Below are 16,924 nucleotides of genomic sequence, written 5' to 3' on the forward strand. Positions count from 1 at the left end.
TTCCTAGTCCTACAGAAGTAAAGAGAGCAGATTTCTACATGTGCCAAGAACTTACACACCTGTTTGTTAGGAATACATGGTTTGGTGCATAGACAAAAACTTGAAAATGCAGTTACCCATCTGATCTCTGCCCTTTCTTCTAAAATGGCACAATGGGGTTCCTGCACCGTGCACAGACCCTCGATTATTTCAGAGTTTTACTTGCAGTAAGCCTTAAAGCTCTAACGAAATCATGCATTTATTTGCTGCTTAACTCGAAAGCCATGTAGTCATTACCAGGTCTTCCTCGGGAAAGCCTTAGTTCTGTTTGTCACTGAAATTTCACGTACGGAACTGGTATCGGGGCAGTAGGGTTGGCACGAGCAGGCCTGTCAAGCCGTGCAGGCAGACAGATGGGGCTACGCTGCGTAATACAGAGCAGGATCGAAGAACACAGATTGTATAAGTATTACCGAAGTCATTAAAGGCTGGAACTTTTATGCACGTGGCATTATTTGACAGATAGCTTAAAAATTAAGTTGGAGTACGTGGTCCTCTCTCCTACTACTTCTTTAGTAAACATCATTTTTAAGACCTTTTTCAGGTGTGTTATGCACTTACTCGGGGATGGGAGCTACGGCAAGGTTAGCCCTTCACCACGTGAAGATTTAGCACCCGGTCGGTCATTTGGTCTTTGTGGTTGTATCACATGTAGTTCAGAGGCAGGCCACAGCTAGACAGCAACAAAGCAAATGCTTCAAGGAGACAGCAGTTCAGCTGATTTGCAAAGGGAAGCAAAATACATTTTCCAGCTAGTTTACAAAACTATTGGCTCAAAAGGAAATCTGATGGTAGGGCCTATCCTTGAGTTCATTAGAATTGTGAGCGTCTGCCTCGCTGAGAGACAGAGGCTTTTTTTTTTTTCTTCCACCGTTTGAAAACTGTTTTAATTAAGAGGCATGACCAGACAGGTGTTTGATTGCCACCTCTTCATGCAGACACGAATCTAAATTTTAAAAGAGCTTTAGCAAATAATGCTTCTTTTCGTGTAACTTTTCAGGACAACGTATCTCCCTGTCTTCTGAAAGAAAAAGGCTTTCTTCTGAGGTTTGAGCGTCCTTTGCTTTCATAACTTGGTGATGAATAGGATAGCGATAGGAACTCTGCCCAGTTCCTTTAGAACACTACCTACTTTTATTCACCTAATAGGAGCTCAGAGAACTTCAGCCCTTACTTAAAGACAATAACATGTTTTTCCTCTGACTGCCTTTGTGCATGACAACATTACATTTGTTGGAAAAGTTCAGAGCTGTCAGTGGCTAATGCCAGATACTCTTTACTTCTGACGTAGGTGCCTGGAGTGGGTCAGAATGGACTGTTCAGTTTGATTCTTCTCTTGCAGCAGGTACATCTGGGAAGGTGAAGACTGACTGTCAGCCCTAGTTTTAATGTTCACATAGCTAGTGGGAAAAGCGTGCGGTGACAAATCTGTAACAGGAGACTGACACCAAACTCGGTTAACTTATTGGCATAAGCAGACCAAAAACTCTGGAGTGGGCACACGCAGAAGGTATTGAAAGGAAATGTACAAATAAGGAAGGGGGCAGAGGGTGACGGGTAGGAGAGGATTGTGTGATGGGACATACAGATAGGGGGTAGGTGCTTCGAAATATACTGGCAAGTAGGGCCTTTATGATTGCTACAATTAAAACATTTTGGAACCTGAAAGTTGTTCCTTTTTTAATATTTTTTTTTCATTAAATAGAAGCCTTTTGTCAATTCAGTAAATGGCATTTAAAGAGGCTCTCTGCAGCAGGCCAGACAGACGAGCCTGTTCTTTTGTTTCACTGTGAACATTAAAGTGTATAAACAGAGTTGTAAAGGAGGAGGTTTTGCAATTCTTGGCATTAGAAAGACGTCCTTAAGATGTGCTGGGTTCACCCCCTCACTGCAATGTTCGGATCTGCACTTGGGATGACCCTGGCTAGAATGGGATAAAGCACTGAAATGTTTGCACCCAATCTCTACAAAACTGGGCAAGGAAAACACACATATTATTTGTAGCACATTACAGTAAATAAAAACATTGAACAAGTCCAGACACTCAGCCAGACTCACAACTGAAGAGAATGGTCAGCTGACATTCATTTTTCTTTCCAGTAATTCAGAGAGTACTCACTTTAGCCTTGGACTAGTCTCCCCTACCTTCTAGCAATGACCCAGTACCTAAGGTTGCTAAATATTGCTCGACAAAGTCTCTTGCTGGTCTTCAGCAAACTCAGCCAAAAGCATCGTGTTAGTGACTGAACCGTCAGCCTGGAAACCTTCATCCGTTTGTGAGGGTAGATCTCCAGTTAAGCTCCATTACTACAGGCTGCGTTAAGCACACGCAGTAGCATTCGACGTAAGCTGCACCGGCTGCCACAGAAACCGAACTCCATTTACAGATAATCAACACTGAGATGTCAGGAAAAAGGCACGTTCTTCTCCTGGTAGATTCATTGTTTATGAAATCTAGAACGCAGTGTAGATTAAACTTCTTTTTATCCCCTAGAGTTACTCATCAAAACCATTTTGTTCTTTTACAGTAAACAACCTACAGTGTGTTAATTTGCTGGAGAACATGGGAAAATCAAAGCAATTTTCATACAACATGAGACCAGCCGCTGCTGCAAAACCGAAAAATACAAGACTCAAGCACTAAGCAAAACTGAATGTTTGGAATTTAAAAAGCACATTGCAGTACAACTGTTATCTTTCATAATGTACAAGTCATCTATAACATACTGAACACATTTTCAATTTTGTATTATCTCAGCATTACATGCCAAGCACACTTCTAAGGCCTTGGACTCATCTTATTTTGTGTACAAATGAGTTTTTAAATGCAACTGTTAATTTACTTACTGACAGGATGAAATCTGAATTGCATTTGGAAACAGAAAATGAAGCAGTAAGCCCAGCATTACAATAGAGTTGCAGGGGCTCCAAAAGTCTTCCCTTGTCAACAGTAGGAATGTTGAATGCGTTCATCAAACGCCGTTTCAAAGGAGAGGGACACTGTACTAAGATGTAACAGTTCTAAAAGACTGCTGTTCAATTTCACCTCAAATTTATTAAACATATTTCAAAATCTAAACAGGAACAGAAGAACAGCCTTCATGCTCCGCTTCTGTGCTAAAGAAACAATTGTTTCTTAGCTAGCTATGGATTTAAAGGAAAAGTAGAGACGTTGACAAAAAAACACTCAGTAAATAAATCGCTTTCCACAGCCCATGGAAATTGTTAGAGATGTGTTTTCTACCCTTTTAAGATTATCACCGATTTTTTCCATATTAATAACTATTTTTATACATGCACAAAAAGAGTTTCTACAGAAAGCACGAAGAGATGGCACCTCTTCTAGAAGAAAACTTGTTCTTTTAATAGCTTTGGAGCTGCCAGCATACAGTATTTACCTTGCACAGAGTATTTAAAAATATGAACTCGGCAAAAATAAAAATGTTACTCTACTTTCAAAGTATACTGTTTTCTATTTTTTCTTCTAGTGGGTATTACAGAATTCTAATTTTTTTAATCAATACGATGCTTCGAAATAGTAGATGATTGGAGTCAATATAAGTCTGTTTCTCTGCAAGCACTTCAGCTTCAAGGAGACTGGATTTTCTTTAACACCCCTCACTGCGGTCACCACATCCACTAAACCAACTTCCAGTAACGTCTACTTGCTTGAGAAGAAAGGCAATAGAGGTATGCAGTTCTTTGTAAAATTTTTATTCTGTTTCACTTACAAAAAAATGGACAAGCTTTGTTCCAACATCTTCCATTCAAAACTAAATAGAAGTAAATGCTTTACAATAAATGCAGTTCGACCTCTTTAATATACGGCGTTTACAGGGCCAGGTCCCTGGGGATGAGAGGCAAGGTAGATGTTGAAACAGTAATGGAGGTCTGTTAGCCACTGCTCTTGAACTTCACCACTCTTCAGTGTCTAGAAAGAAGGGGAAGAAAGGTAAAACTCAGTTTCGCCAACAGCACTTGCAAAGCTTCGCTTTGTTTTTACAGTTAATCGGGTGCGCTGTTAAAGGTACAACACGGCCTTGTTCACCTGCACACAGTGACGTTATTCTTCTCATTTATACACTGCAACCTGGTATGTCTGTTCAAGCCGAAACAATAAAGTGTTACTACTTGGTACACTAAGTCGGCGTTACATTATCAAGTGTGTGAATTACCCCAGATGTGATTTCCTTACTCATAATTACTTGCTTGCTTACTTGCCAATTCTGCAATTTATAGTCAATTAAAATGCAAACGCGCGTGGTTCTACCGAAGCAGGAGAGCTCAATACCCCAGTCTACAGGAGAACTGCTACCAACAGACCAACACAGCCCACGGTTCCGTAATTCACTCTCCTTAGCATTCACAAGCGGTTAAAAAAACCCAACAACAAAAAACACAACCCACCCACAGGGGAACATCACAAAAACCGGCTGAGGCATTTTCAACACCAAAGGAAACCAACCACCTCATTCTCTGTTAGAGAACTTGCGCGATACTCTCTTACATCTGCTTTTGCCACCACTGAGGTTATGTTTCTGGTAACAGGCCTTTTGAAAGCTACTGATGGATACGTGTGGCTTGCTTATTCAAACCTGCGGGACGTACAAACTCTCTGCACTCCAAACTAGTAAGAGCTTTGTGCGAAGGCAGTTTCAGATTTTTTTTCGGAAGAGAGAAGCAACTGTAATGGTCTCAAAACCACTGGAACGTAGACGCGTGAATAGAAGCGCTGGGTTTTGCAATATTTGAAAGAGAATATATTTTGCACCGTACATATTTAAGAGAGTTTGTCTGATTTAATAACATCTTCGCACACCTATATAGCCCTGCTCCAGTAAACAGAAAAGACTACTTTCTTATTTTGGGACAGCTCTCCCTCAGACAGGCTGTGTAGGTAATCCACTTCCAGGGCATTTTGTTAGGAAGCCAACTGTTGTCCAGGGCCGCTGGATTGGGTGCGAGCTAAACTTCAAAACTGTCTCATCTGTGCAGTGACCACAGGAGCTCGGGCACGCAGCAGCCCTCTGCACAGCCTGGACTTCCAAGACAAATAAAAGACAATCATAACTTGTGTTTTGCTAGAACAAGTTTGTTCTTCGGGGTTTGCAACAATTTTTAAACATAAACCTGAAGCACATATCCTTGTAGTCTCTGGGAAACAACAAGAAGCTTCATACCATGATGTCCTTGATAATCTGTTGCACCAGAAATTCATTTGTGATCATATGGCTCCTGAGCTGACCATGTTGCATTAGTAAGCGAAGCAACTGAGCAACGACGGGCAGTTCTTCCCGACAGATCCTGCTCACTTGCAGACTTTGCAGCATCAGTCTCAGTAATCGTGGCAGGAGTGCTAATGCAGAAATACACGATCCCCACAGCATATCCCTGAGAGGAAAAAGAGAACAAAAATTGAAATGACCGAGGACACGTATTTCAAGTGTGCTGCTGTGAACTAGCCTCATAGCTGTACAAGGAAACATGCCTCCGAATTCAATCATGCCAACTGCCTTCACCATAATTAGTGGCAAAGCAGAAAATGTACCAGAAAACGCTAAACTTGTTCTAAGATTATGTACCGCACTGGAAAAAATTTAAGGTCCTGCCCTGGAGCTACAAATGTTGCTGAAGCTCTTACACAGTATAATTTCTGCTTGATGCAGCTGGGAAGAGGTTTTTGTTTCAATCATTGTTCAGGTCCACCTGAATCTTAATTTTAAAGACTCGTAAGAAATCAAACAATGGAATCAGCTTGTTGTGATATGCAAGTCATTAAATACAGTAAGTGGAGGACAACTCCGGCTTTAAAAACACGTCTTAGATTTTAAGCAAGCTTTGAACACCTTTCCTGTGTATGGAACAGTTTGAGGAAAAATCTGAAGTTTAAACTATTTAAAGACATTTCTGTTATACAGGTAAATAAGCTTATTTAAATCTGGTATCTGTAGCTTTTGGTTTTTTAAATCAAATGGATTTTCAGTCTATAAAATGATGCCTGAGAAGTTTTGTTAAAGCTGAAATATCAAGTCAGTTAAGAGTACAAGCTCATAAAGCCAAATCCTTTGCGTGTTGCTTTTCAATGTATCTAATGAAACTAAAGGCTAAAGCTAAAGATTAAGGTATAAATATCCACCTTTCTAAAATCAGGATGGGTCTGACATCTAACTAGAACAATTTGAGATGAAACCTTCTTCAGTTACCGTTTTAAATAATTCCAGCTAACTTTGCAGCTGTTTTTCTTAAATCCAAGTACTGTTTTGAAGTAAGCAAAAGACAGACAGCAAAATAAATTGGGGGGTATCCTTTCATTTCACATCTCTAAATACTCGTGGGTATAAAGGCAGAGACAATTAACACGGTAAGAAAAGCAGCATTACCTTTTCTGTACATGTTCTGCATCCTCTTTGTCTAAAGTTAGCAGAAAGTACAGAAGACTGTAACAACAAGAGGCTAAGAACTTGTTCAAGTTTTCACTTAGGATGCAAGCTTGATCCAAGAGCTTATTTATGGCACATAGAACAGATCCAGCTGTGCTATCGGGTATTACAACCAATCCGACCTGTATTAAAACAAAAAACCCCAAGTTCATCACTTCATACACAAGTTTTTTTGCTGGTATACCAGCACGTCTAGAGCTGAATGAATCTCTTCCGTATCATGACATATATTACTTTGTTTCTGTTCAAGTTCTACATGCTACTGCATTTTTTTCAAATCCCTGTTTTCCTAAGAAATTGCCACCCGTACCGGTGGCAAGGTTAAACCGGCATCTCCATTCCATCCCCTCTAAATAAACACTCATCTCAAACGTATTTAAAAAAAACCCCACTGCTCTGAGCCTTGCTCTGAAAGATGGTACAGGCACAAACAGAATCCTTTGGACAGAACAGGTCTTTCCTTTTAAGCATGTATCATGGGACAGAGCGGCCCTTCCGTGTCCTGTAAACGGCAGTGAGCAGTCACTGAGGTAGAAGGAAGCTCGGATTTACTCTCCAGAAGGAAAAGCTTCTACTGGATCATCACCGGGGTGAGTCTCCTTAGAAATCCGACAGGCTCGCCAGGAATGAGGGCATTATGAGCCGAGTCAAATTAAAGCTAATGAAACATACGGTGGGCCCACAGCTGGGGTGATACTCTTCTGTTGTTAAAATGACATCATCATCTTGAGTAAGGATTTTATAGGCATGGTAAATAATTTAGAAAAAAGTCCTTTTTGGGTAGAGGCAGTGAATTAGAATGCAGTTTAAATTTTGAAGTGCTACTGAGTAGCTATCCTAGATTTTTGTCCTGTAAAGCCATAAAAAAACCATGCATTGCTAATGTGGCACCATTTGTCTTATTAAAAAACTAATTTAAGGAGTTTCAGAGTAGCCTAATTTGCTCACCTGCAAGTACATTGTTTTAAGCTGACAGAGTCAATTGGTTCACTTAACAAGGTCAGCTGTTTCTTTTAGAAATGTTTAGAAAAAGATCAATAAAGTACAAGCTGCAGAAATGTGGAATGTATTTCATTGGTATGATTACTCATGAGAGGTAAAAGATAAAGAACAATGACGGGTTCGAACTTCTAAATAAGACACTAGGTGTATTTCAAGGCCACGAGCACAGATCACTGTCCCAAGCTGACCCTGCACCAGCCAGTTGCACAGGTAGGAGAAGGACGGCGTTCCTGCGTGACAAGATGGACTGCAACTGTCACCGAGACCCTGCTGAATACTACAGGACATTGAGGCACTAAATAATAAAAACTAATGATGATGGAACAGGTTGCCCAGAGAAGTGGATGCCCCCTCCCTGGAAGTGTTCAAGGCCAGGTTGGATGAGGCTTTGAGCAACCTGATCTAGTGGAAGGTGTCCCTGCCCACGGCAGGGGGGTTGGACTAGATGATCTTTAGAGGTCCCTTCCAACCCAAACCATTCTATGATTCTATGTTTCTGACCAACCACAAATAGGAAATAACGATAGTGAGCTAGGCAGGTGTCTGCACACAAAGAAGCATCCTGAAGATCAAATTAGCCAACGCTGCTGATGAAACGTGCCAGTCGGCCCGTCTGGAAGATGATGTGAACACAAACATCTCAATTTATACAGATCCAGTAGATGAGACTGTTCAAATAAGTTCCCATATAGGATGTTACCTACACGGTGCCCTTCTTCCCCGTTCGGTATCATTGTCCAGTTAGAGATCTTGGGCAACGGTCTAATCAACTATAAAAATCCACTTAACTGTTTGCTCTCAAAGAGACAACGTAGTAGAACGCATAAGCCGATTTAGAAGTTGTGATTTAAGTCGAACACCTACCCCCAAAAATCCAGACTACAGTTATAGGTAAGCCACTTCCTATGGAAGCTTTGGTCAAGTAATTTTTCAGTAGGCCTCCATACAGGGAACTGCGGATACTTGTTAGATCGCAGAACCATCTCGAGAGGAGGACAGACAGGTCCTCCCTCTCTGCAGGCAGCATCACAGGTAACTGCAAGTTCTGTCCCCTACAATTCTGTTACCCAGCTCTGGCTTTGCCATCCCCAGCTCAGGGCGCGTTCAGGATTAGAAGGAGAAGACAGACTGTAACACTCATCTAGAGCTGCTCGTCACGCCTTTGAAAAGCGAACCAAACCAAAACAAGAAACCTTTCATTTACGGCTGTCCTGGCTTGAAAACAAGCTGAACTAGTCACAAATCAGAGCAAAAAAAAATCCATGTAAGTTTGGATACCAACAGTTATTAGATTTTTTTTTTTTTTTTTTTGAAACGCCGCTAACTGTGTTGAAAATTTTTGCAAATGTTGAAATTACAGATGAAATATATGGAGTAAGTGGATTTGAGGGTTAATGAGACCATTACAAAATTTATCACAAGGAAGCTAACAGAGCAGACAAAATGGCACTTACCAGATATTTACAGATGCCGGTCTGGAGAATGTCAAAACACTGACTTTGTGAAGGTATAGTGGACAAGCTGTGACAGATCATCTGTTTAAATAAAACAAAGTTATATTTGAGTACTCTAATGCAACCAGCAACCATTCACTGTGTAGCCATACTTTGCTGACAGACCTAAATACGAAGTACCTACAGGGACACATAGCAGCTTTGTCTCAAAAGTATTGATTCTTTACAGTGTGTAAGAGTAACACTGTCGACATAAATTGTTCAGTGTTTGAAGAGATGACGGCCTACACCATTAGGTTTTTTGGTAGTGGCTTTCTTCATTTTACCTATGTGATAGAAGTAGAAGGCCAAAAATATTCTATCCAGCTACAAGGCCACACCAAGCCTCCACGTGCCTTTCCTCAGAGCTGAAGAATTTCAGAAAACAACTTCCCAACTAACTTTAATCAAGCATGAAACAGAAGAATCACAATCAAACAGGACAGAAAAATAACAAAAGAAGAAAGTAGCAGAGATCCATTTCCAACTTATTTTCCTGTACACCACCAAAAACGTCATGTTCAAAGATGAGACGAAATGTAATAGTACAAAGCAAAATCTTGCTTTATGAACAGCCAAACATTTTCTGGTGCTTATATAATCAGGCACCAGCAAACTGTATTAGCTGCCCAGAGGCATGACAGAAAGAGGTTTAAAAAAAAAAAAAAAAAAAAGACGACCACCAGTGAACTGAAGACTCAGATCTTCAGTTTTTAGTAAAAAACATATAAGTGAGACTGGCCAGGTTGGGGAGGGGGGGGAAGAAGGAAAAAAAAAAGTTGACCAAGACCCCATGAAATGCTGTATGGCTCCTGGATAGGCTGAAGAAACCAGAGCTCTAGTAGGTCTGCTAGTAAGCTGTACTGCAATCCTCGGCGGATGGCTCGCTCCGTTCCTCTTTTCCTTCCTGTCTATTCCAGTAATTTGCAAACTAGTCAGAGAGCTTGGATGACCTCTCTCTGTTTACATTCGTTGCTTATCCCACCAGTGTCAACTGAAGCCTCCAGAAAGCAACATGTGCAGCGTAAGTGTGTTATTAGACCATTAGCAGGCATGGCGTCCTGCTACGGACAAGGAAGACTGAAGAACCCATACATGAGGAATGAAATCTTCTGTTTGTGCTTAAGGGAATCGGAAAGAGAGCAGCAATATCAGGCTTTTGAGGGAGGGAAGAATTTAAGTCCCCAAGTTTTACAAAGAGCTCGACTAAGCAAAAAATCATTCCTCTAAGATACCTTGCTGACTGAAGAAACAGCTAAAGAAAACTTTCACAGAATGATCTGACTTGAGGGATTAAGTTCTGTGATAGTGTCCTGGTTTTGAGACTTAAGTTGAATCAGGGCAGGTCAAGACACCCAAACAAGAGATAATGACAAAATAGAAAACATCACCCATGTTGTGTTAAAAATAATAGCCCACAACATTTCCAGCTGAAGAGAGACCCCAAGGAAAGGAAAGGTTAGGAAAAGAACCGTTAGCTCAACGTCCTGTGGCATGAAAACTCAATCCCAAGTAACGTGGATGCCAGTGGTGGTTTAATCAGAAATGGCCAAAGCAGTATCATTTGTGGTGATATAAAAGTGCGCTCAGCTTTTTTCACAATTACATGCCACCCATGCTTTTAGCCCTGCTTAAGCTGGCCAAATTCAGGAGATCCTTAACATATCTGCTTGACAGAACATAATACTGTCAGGACATTGCTCACATTAATCAGTATTACAGCTGTAATTGTGCAAGTATTTTGGTTGACTAGTAGGACTACTTAAAAGACAGTTTTGTAGATGCTCTTGCACTGAATATTTTGTATTTTTGATACTATACATTTATTTAATAATGAAATAACATTATTAAAACGGTGTACTCCATCCTAGATATGGTAGTGCTTCTGTACACTGCAATTTGAAAGTGACAAAATATGAAGTACTCTGGAATATTCCCAAGAAGCGCACTCAAAACATTTGCGTATTAGCAGCGTCAAGGAATAAAGTCAAGCTGAGACAGAGGTTACCACTGGGGATTGTCATGCCAAGGACAAACTCTGAAGCCCATCTGACCTAGTATTTTAATGAGTAACACTTACATAAAAGGTAAAGCTACATTGACAAAATCTGTCGGCTGACAGCTCAAAGTTGAAAAACACTGCCACGACAGGAGGACTGGACTAACCTATAGAAAAGATCGCAGGGGTTTGACGAGCAACAGATACAGAAAAAATTCAAGTGAAACAAAAGTGGCGGGTCATGCGCTTGAAGACCAATGAAAACTTCTGCATGCAGCTAGGAGTTTAAACAGTTGGAAATGAGGAGAAAATTCTGTGTGTAACAACTGACCACAAGGTGCTTGTGATGCAACCATGAAACGGGCAAATGTCACTTTAGGATAGAAAAAACAAAGATAATCACAATAGAAGCGATCAGACAGAGTACTGATCGTCTGTTCAACACTACTCCGTAAGACCCTACTTAGACTATTTCCGACATACTGTGCAAAATAGGAGTCACTCGTTTTCAAGAAAGGTAAATTCAAACTGAACGGGCATAGAAAAATTGCGCCAATAGAGATCCCATCTCACAGGTGTCAACGGAAAGAACTTAACCTGCCTAGGCTGGCAAAACTATGTCCGAGAAGGGGTATTACGGTCACTTACACCTACAGCAGAGGTGCAAACCACTGCAGGAAAACAAATACAACCAAACAGCAACAAAAAATAATGATGATCATAGCTGGCTGGGAACGCAGATGAGATGGATGTGAGGAAGGATGATTATGAAAGGGGAAATGCAGGAGACATTTGTTGCTCACAAGACAGAGCTCAGGAAGTTTACAAATGGGGTATGCCATACGCTTGTGAGCACATGACACTAGACACAGTAAGCTAGGGAGATCCCTTCTAATTTAATACATACCCACGTGAGGTCAACAAATTAAAGACCTTGAAGGCAAATCCACCAGGCCCACCCAGCAAGCTAAGGTTTCATTATTAATAAAACCATTATTAATATTTCACCCTTAGGACTACATCCCTAGAACAGGCCTACCAGTCCACTGAGGTTCTCCCCGAGATGGCAAGTTGCTGGAGCATTTCATAACAGCTACGATTCACGGACACTTGGGCATCATACCACTGAAGAGCAGCATACTCGCTTAGAAGGGTGGTGGTAAAGCGCATTGGCAAGTTCGTTTTTCAACCTTTTAGATCCTTCTGACCCTCAAAATAGCACCACCATTCCCTACATCCAGGTCTATTTTTCTACGATTAAGTGGGAGTGGCAATCCTTTTCAATTCCATAAATTAAATCCTGCTTGAAATGGCTTTCATAAATGCCTGTTATAAAAAGTGAAACTGAAACGTTATTAGACATGGAAATGAAAAGCAAAGCAAACTTAATTATCACATGAAAATTAGTATTTTTCCTGACAATTTATTTTCCTTAGGCAAGGGTTTGCATGATGTTTAATTTCCATAATAAAATGTCACAGCTGATTCATTATTTTACATTTGATTAGCATTTATCACATTTTTGGTGCATTCATAGACTGGCTTTGGACTAAAGCCAGAGTGCTTTTGTTTCAGAGTATTACTGAAGTGAACGGACAGAGAACGAGCATTTCTGACCGTACGGGGGTTTTATACCTTTTTGAGACAAGTATTTTGTAGCAGGTTTGGTTTAGGTTTAGAGTTTTGGGGGTTTGGGGCTTTTTCTTTTTAATTTCATTTGAATATCCACTTGAGTAAATTAAGCCAAAGAAAAGCATTCTCTTAAATAGGGGGATTAACTGTTAGCATTATGCAGCAAATACTACAGGCTTCATAATCCATTGGCAGCTTTTCAAACCAAACCTTATTGATCAGACAAGCCCAACCACCCCTCATACTAATGAGCCACACGACTACAACAGCAGGTTCCCTGCTAGCGCTTCGGGAAATCGTTACCACACAGGCCTCCTTGCCTGCCATACTGAAGACGTACTGCAGCAGTAGCCGGCTAAAATGGAGGTGGGGGGGGGAAAGGCTGGGAAGGCAGCCCAGGAGCACTCCCTGGGCTTTCTGGAGATCCTGCCTCCATGGAGTATTTTACTGTAGTCTTCAACTGGATGAGTTAAAAGCATTTTTGCTGCTGACAGCCAACCTGACTGACTCTTAATCCAATCTGAAAGAGGCTTTTCATAGCTCGGATGTACAATCAGAGGAATCCATCAGTTTAATATTGCTTATCTGTAAGATGCTCTCCACCCCAAAAGGCAGAGTTGGGAGGAACGGAGGAAGCCCAGTCTCAGTCTGAGCCCTCGTGGCAACAGGAACACGCACAAATGATGAACTGAGAGAAATGTTTTGTTCATCATTTAACTGTTCCCACTCCCTAAACCACTCAATGCTTCCCATAACGTGATAGATTCCTGACTCAAAAAGCCTCAAGGGAAATATTTCATCAGGAACTCTCCAGGGGAAATCTGCATATAATTTCAAGCTTAATCATGCTGCGAAGTACTCTCTTTTTCAAAGAAAAATACTTGCCTTCCTCTGAAGACATGCACAAGCGTGAGCACAGAGAGGAACCAAGCAAGCAGAAAAAATAATGGATCAAGTATTTTAGCGAGCCACTGTGTAGAGTCAGAGCAAAGACAGTTCAGACCCCAAGAGAAGTGATTTTATTAAAAAAGAAAGTTGGCACACACCAGACACTACATCCTAATGTGAACTTTAAAATATATTTTTCAATTCACATCGACATCCACCTCAAACATGGGTAACTAAAATGTAACAGGCTGTACTGCAGTCAATTCCCAAGCCCTTGTGAAATGACTGTTTCGAGCGGGACTCTATCCAGTATAACATGCTACTGCAGAGCGTAGAAAACGAGAAGTTTTCAGGTGATGGGGCAGGCAATGAAGCTTGTCGTCTGAAGCTTGGCCAGCTTCCCCCGAAGCACCCTAGCTTATCAGGCAGTGTACTCCCTTGACAGGTGCTGCTTCTCTTTCTGAAATAAATTGATTTGACAGGGCAATATTAACAGTGCCCTGAGTTGTTGAGAAAGCTGCGTACAACAGGAGATCTTTGTTCATCTGCCTTGGCTAAGCTCACAGGGGCGGATGTGAAAGGTATTCCTGATTCAGTGACTCCAGAGAAAAAAAAAGAACACAAACCAAAAAAACCACCACCACAAAACCCCCACACAATCACAATAAAACAAAACAAAACCTAGGTTAAAAAAAGAAAAAGCCAAAAAGAAGGAACGGAGTCTACAGGAGACCAATACATTAGGTGGGCAACAGGGGAAAAAAAAATACCCCAACCACTATGGGGCTAATTTTACATACAGGATAGCAAAACAGGAAGGCAGAAACTTGTTTAAGAATTACAAATGCTTAAGAACATGTATTGTGTCCCGCATCTTGATAATGTATTTCCAAAGACTTAGGATTATGAGATGCAGTTAATTGCTGGATCGGAAACAGAGTAACTACAGCATACAAACTTACCCGGCATCTGTTGAACTGTAGCGATTGCCTATATGCAGATTCCTAGACTGTGCACGCAGTCTGATGCTAAACCTCTATTAAAAGTCGACTAAACCAAGCGAAGTTATCTTTATTTGCCACTGGACACAAATACCTGGGTGGCAATCACCACTGCTCACCTACTGTGCAACAATTTGATCACGTCTTTAAATCTGGGTACCAGCAAGGTATGGTGCCAGGAGGCAGAGAACTACGGGCTAGAGACAATCCTACTGTCTCACTAAGTGACAGGCACTTCTGAAAATACTATTCTTTTGTGAGCAAACCAAGGTTTTATGCTCAACAGCTAATGTGCTATCCAGGGGGAGACGAAGCCATACCTGAAAAACAGCACAGGTCTGGTTCTCTTCTCAGAGCCACCTTACTAACAAAATTCAAAGGAAGGACACCGTGAAATAGCTTTGCTACCCAAGGACCTTTTGTTTCGTCCTCTTGCAACCATAGTAAGCCCTTCTTTCACAGCTCTGCAGCTTCCCCACAGCTATAAGATGTCACCACGGCCGATTCCTCCTCCTCATGGATGCCTCCATCAGACCACATGCAGGATGGTCAAAGGAACATCCGATGTACAAGTCTCCAAATTCACCTGCCTGCCCCCTCACCAAACAAAGGGACTTGAAAACACAGAAAACCATACACTTCAGAAACCACCTCTTGTCCCACAAAGCCTGCCTTTTAAGCAAATTTAGTTTAGGTATCACAAACCAGGATGTGACCTTACAGCATAATGCACAGTAACTGTGGAGATGTTAATTCACACTAGTTACATGCAGTAACATGTGAGCTCCCAGCTACAAAATGTCACAAGACACACTGGAATTGTAAGATGCAGGCACAATGGAGCACCTGCCTGAAGATCAAGTTAGGTTTTCTGGGGGGTTGTATTTTGGTGTTTGGGTTTTTATTGGGTTTTTTTGATTGTTGAGGTTTTTTGGTTTTGTTTTGGTTTCGGGTTTTTTTAAGTTTTATATCTTAAAGTTATGGAGGAGACCTTTGAAAAAGAGCTTTAGTCATTTTAGGAGGCATTACATTTATTTATATAATTTCTCTTTTGTTTCTTTGGAATTTGCATTACTTTTCAAGAAAAAACCCATTCTTTTCATTTCTAAACATTAAACTTGGATACAATGTAGTTTTACAAAACACTAATGGGCTTACACAGAATTTTTTTATTGTCCTTAAAGAGGGTAAAAATTACAGCATATTTCTAGTTCAGAAGGGATACTGTTTACCCTCAGCTGCTTTTTCTCCCCAATGTACCTCTAATCTGGGAATCTCAATAACGACCACAAGTTGAAATCTTACAGGAACTTCAACTCAAAAGACTTCTTTTTAAAAATTTAGTGGTTTTTTTAAGTTTTAATCTCTGCTTAAAGTTAAGCTTCAGCACTGCAACACCACCATTTACTTCTCAAGACAAACATCCTTGCAGGATTTTTAATTTACATGCATTGACTTACTATCTTTAATGACTTGTCGTAATTTTCCATAGCGTATCGGTGCAGATACAGCATTCCCAACTCTATTTCACTTATAAGGCTTCTCTGTTTTTGATACACATTAGTATATTACATTATATGTGTCCCAAGGTTCTTGAATTCAAGACTGCTTTTAAAAGCAGCTGACCTTCCCTAGTGTTTGCTCTTAAACATTTTAAACATTGAGTATTTTATTTCTTCAAGGCAGTTATATGCTCAGTATAACTCTAGAATCTCAACTTCGAGCAGAACTTTCAAATTATCGTTTGCTTTCCCCCTCCAAAATGTTCAAGTGTCACGAACATCAAATATTACAACAACAGAAATTATCATGTATACACTGTTACCTTGTTAAACTCTTCATTCCTGTTGGCGCTATTTCATTTGATACTAGCAGAGCAATTCGATTACAGGAGAGTGAACAATATTACTGACAAACACTATAGGCACAGTTAAAATGAACAAAGACTGAAGCCTTTTCCCTAAGGCTGCAACCATTTATTCTGGAGCCCCATTTATTTCAGCTACAGAGGTATGATTTTAAATAATTGGCTTCAATAAGGCAGAAGTCATTTTAAGTAGAAGTTGCTCCAGAACAGGCTTCCACATTCAACATATCTTTTAGACAAAATGTGAAGATTAACCTTTACAGCTACGCAAAATGGCATTTAAAGGGACGCTTTTCTTAAGCATTGCTCCTTCAGTGAAAATCACCATTACCTAAAAGTTTCCACAAAAAAATAACATGGCTTCAGACTTCCACTGTACCAATTACCACTCTCTAGACAAAAAAGCTACAAGCAGCATCCATCTCAAAACAGTTTTTGTTACAAACCACTTAAAAGCATTAACCCCTATCAGAAGTGCGTTTGTTTGGCCTTTTCACCAATTACGGTTAGACAGATACTACTACCTGCACTGGTTATATAGTAACACACTCCAAAAGTCCAAA

At 40.6% G+C, this 16,924-nt stretch overlaps 2 protein-coding genes across 3 annotated transcripts in view; one reads left to right on the forward strand and one right to left on the reverse strand.

The window, feature by feature from the left end:
• INVS (inversin) overlaps positions 1-3,469 on the forward strand; it is a 98,432-nt gene extending 94,963 nt beyond the window's left edge. Inside the window, exons 16-17 of one of the 2 annotated variants that reach the window (XM_009324923.1) lie at positions 1,331-1,384; positions 2,568-3,469. In XM_009324923.1, the coding sequence (XP_009323198.1) occupies positions 1,331-1,384; positions 2,568-2,683 (170 nt within the window). In that variant the 3' untranslated portion in view covers positions 2,684-3,469. The remainder of the gene's footprint in view (positions 1-1,330; positions 1,385-2,567) is intronic. The other variant, XM_009324924.1, reaches the window with a different exon arrangement.
• A 263-nt stretch (positions 3,470-3,732) lies between these two features.
• TEX10 (testis expressed 10) overlaps positions 3,733-16,924 on the reverse strand; it is a 58,570-nt gene continuing 45,378 nt past the window's right edge. The window contains exons 11-14 of the mRNA XM_009324949.1: positions 8,936-9,016; positions 6,420-6,601; positions 5,220-5,430; positions 3,733-3,970 (exon numbers count right to left, since the gene is read on the reverse strand). Of these exons, the coding sequence (XP_009323224.1) occupies positions 3,857-3,970; positions 5,220-5,430; positions 6,420-6,601; positions 8,936-9,016 (588 nt within the window). The 3' untranslated portion in view covers positions 3,733-3,856. The remainder of the gene's footprint in view (positions 3,971-5,219; positions 5,431-6,419; positions 6,602-8,935; positions 9,017-16,924) is intronic.

This window comes from Pygoscelis adeliae, unplaced genomic scaffold, assembly GCF_000699105.1.
Source record: "Pygoscelis adeliae isolate BGI_AS28 unplaced genomic scaffold, ASM69910v1 Scaffold135, whole genome shotgun sequence".
Classification (NCBI taxonomy): Eukaryota; Metazoa; Chordata; class Aves; order Sphenisciformes; family Spheniscidae; genus Pygoscelis; species Pygoscelis adeliae.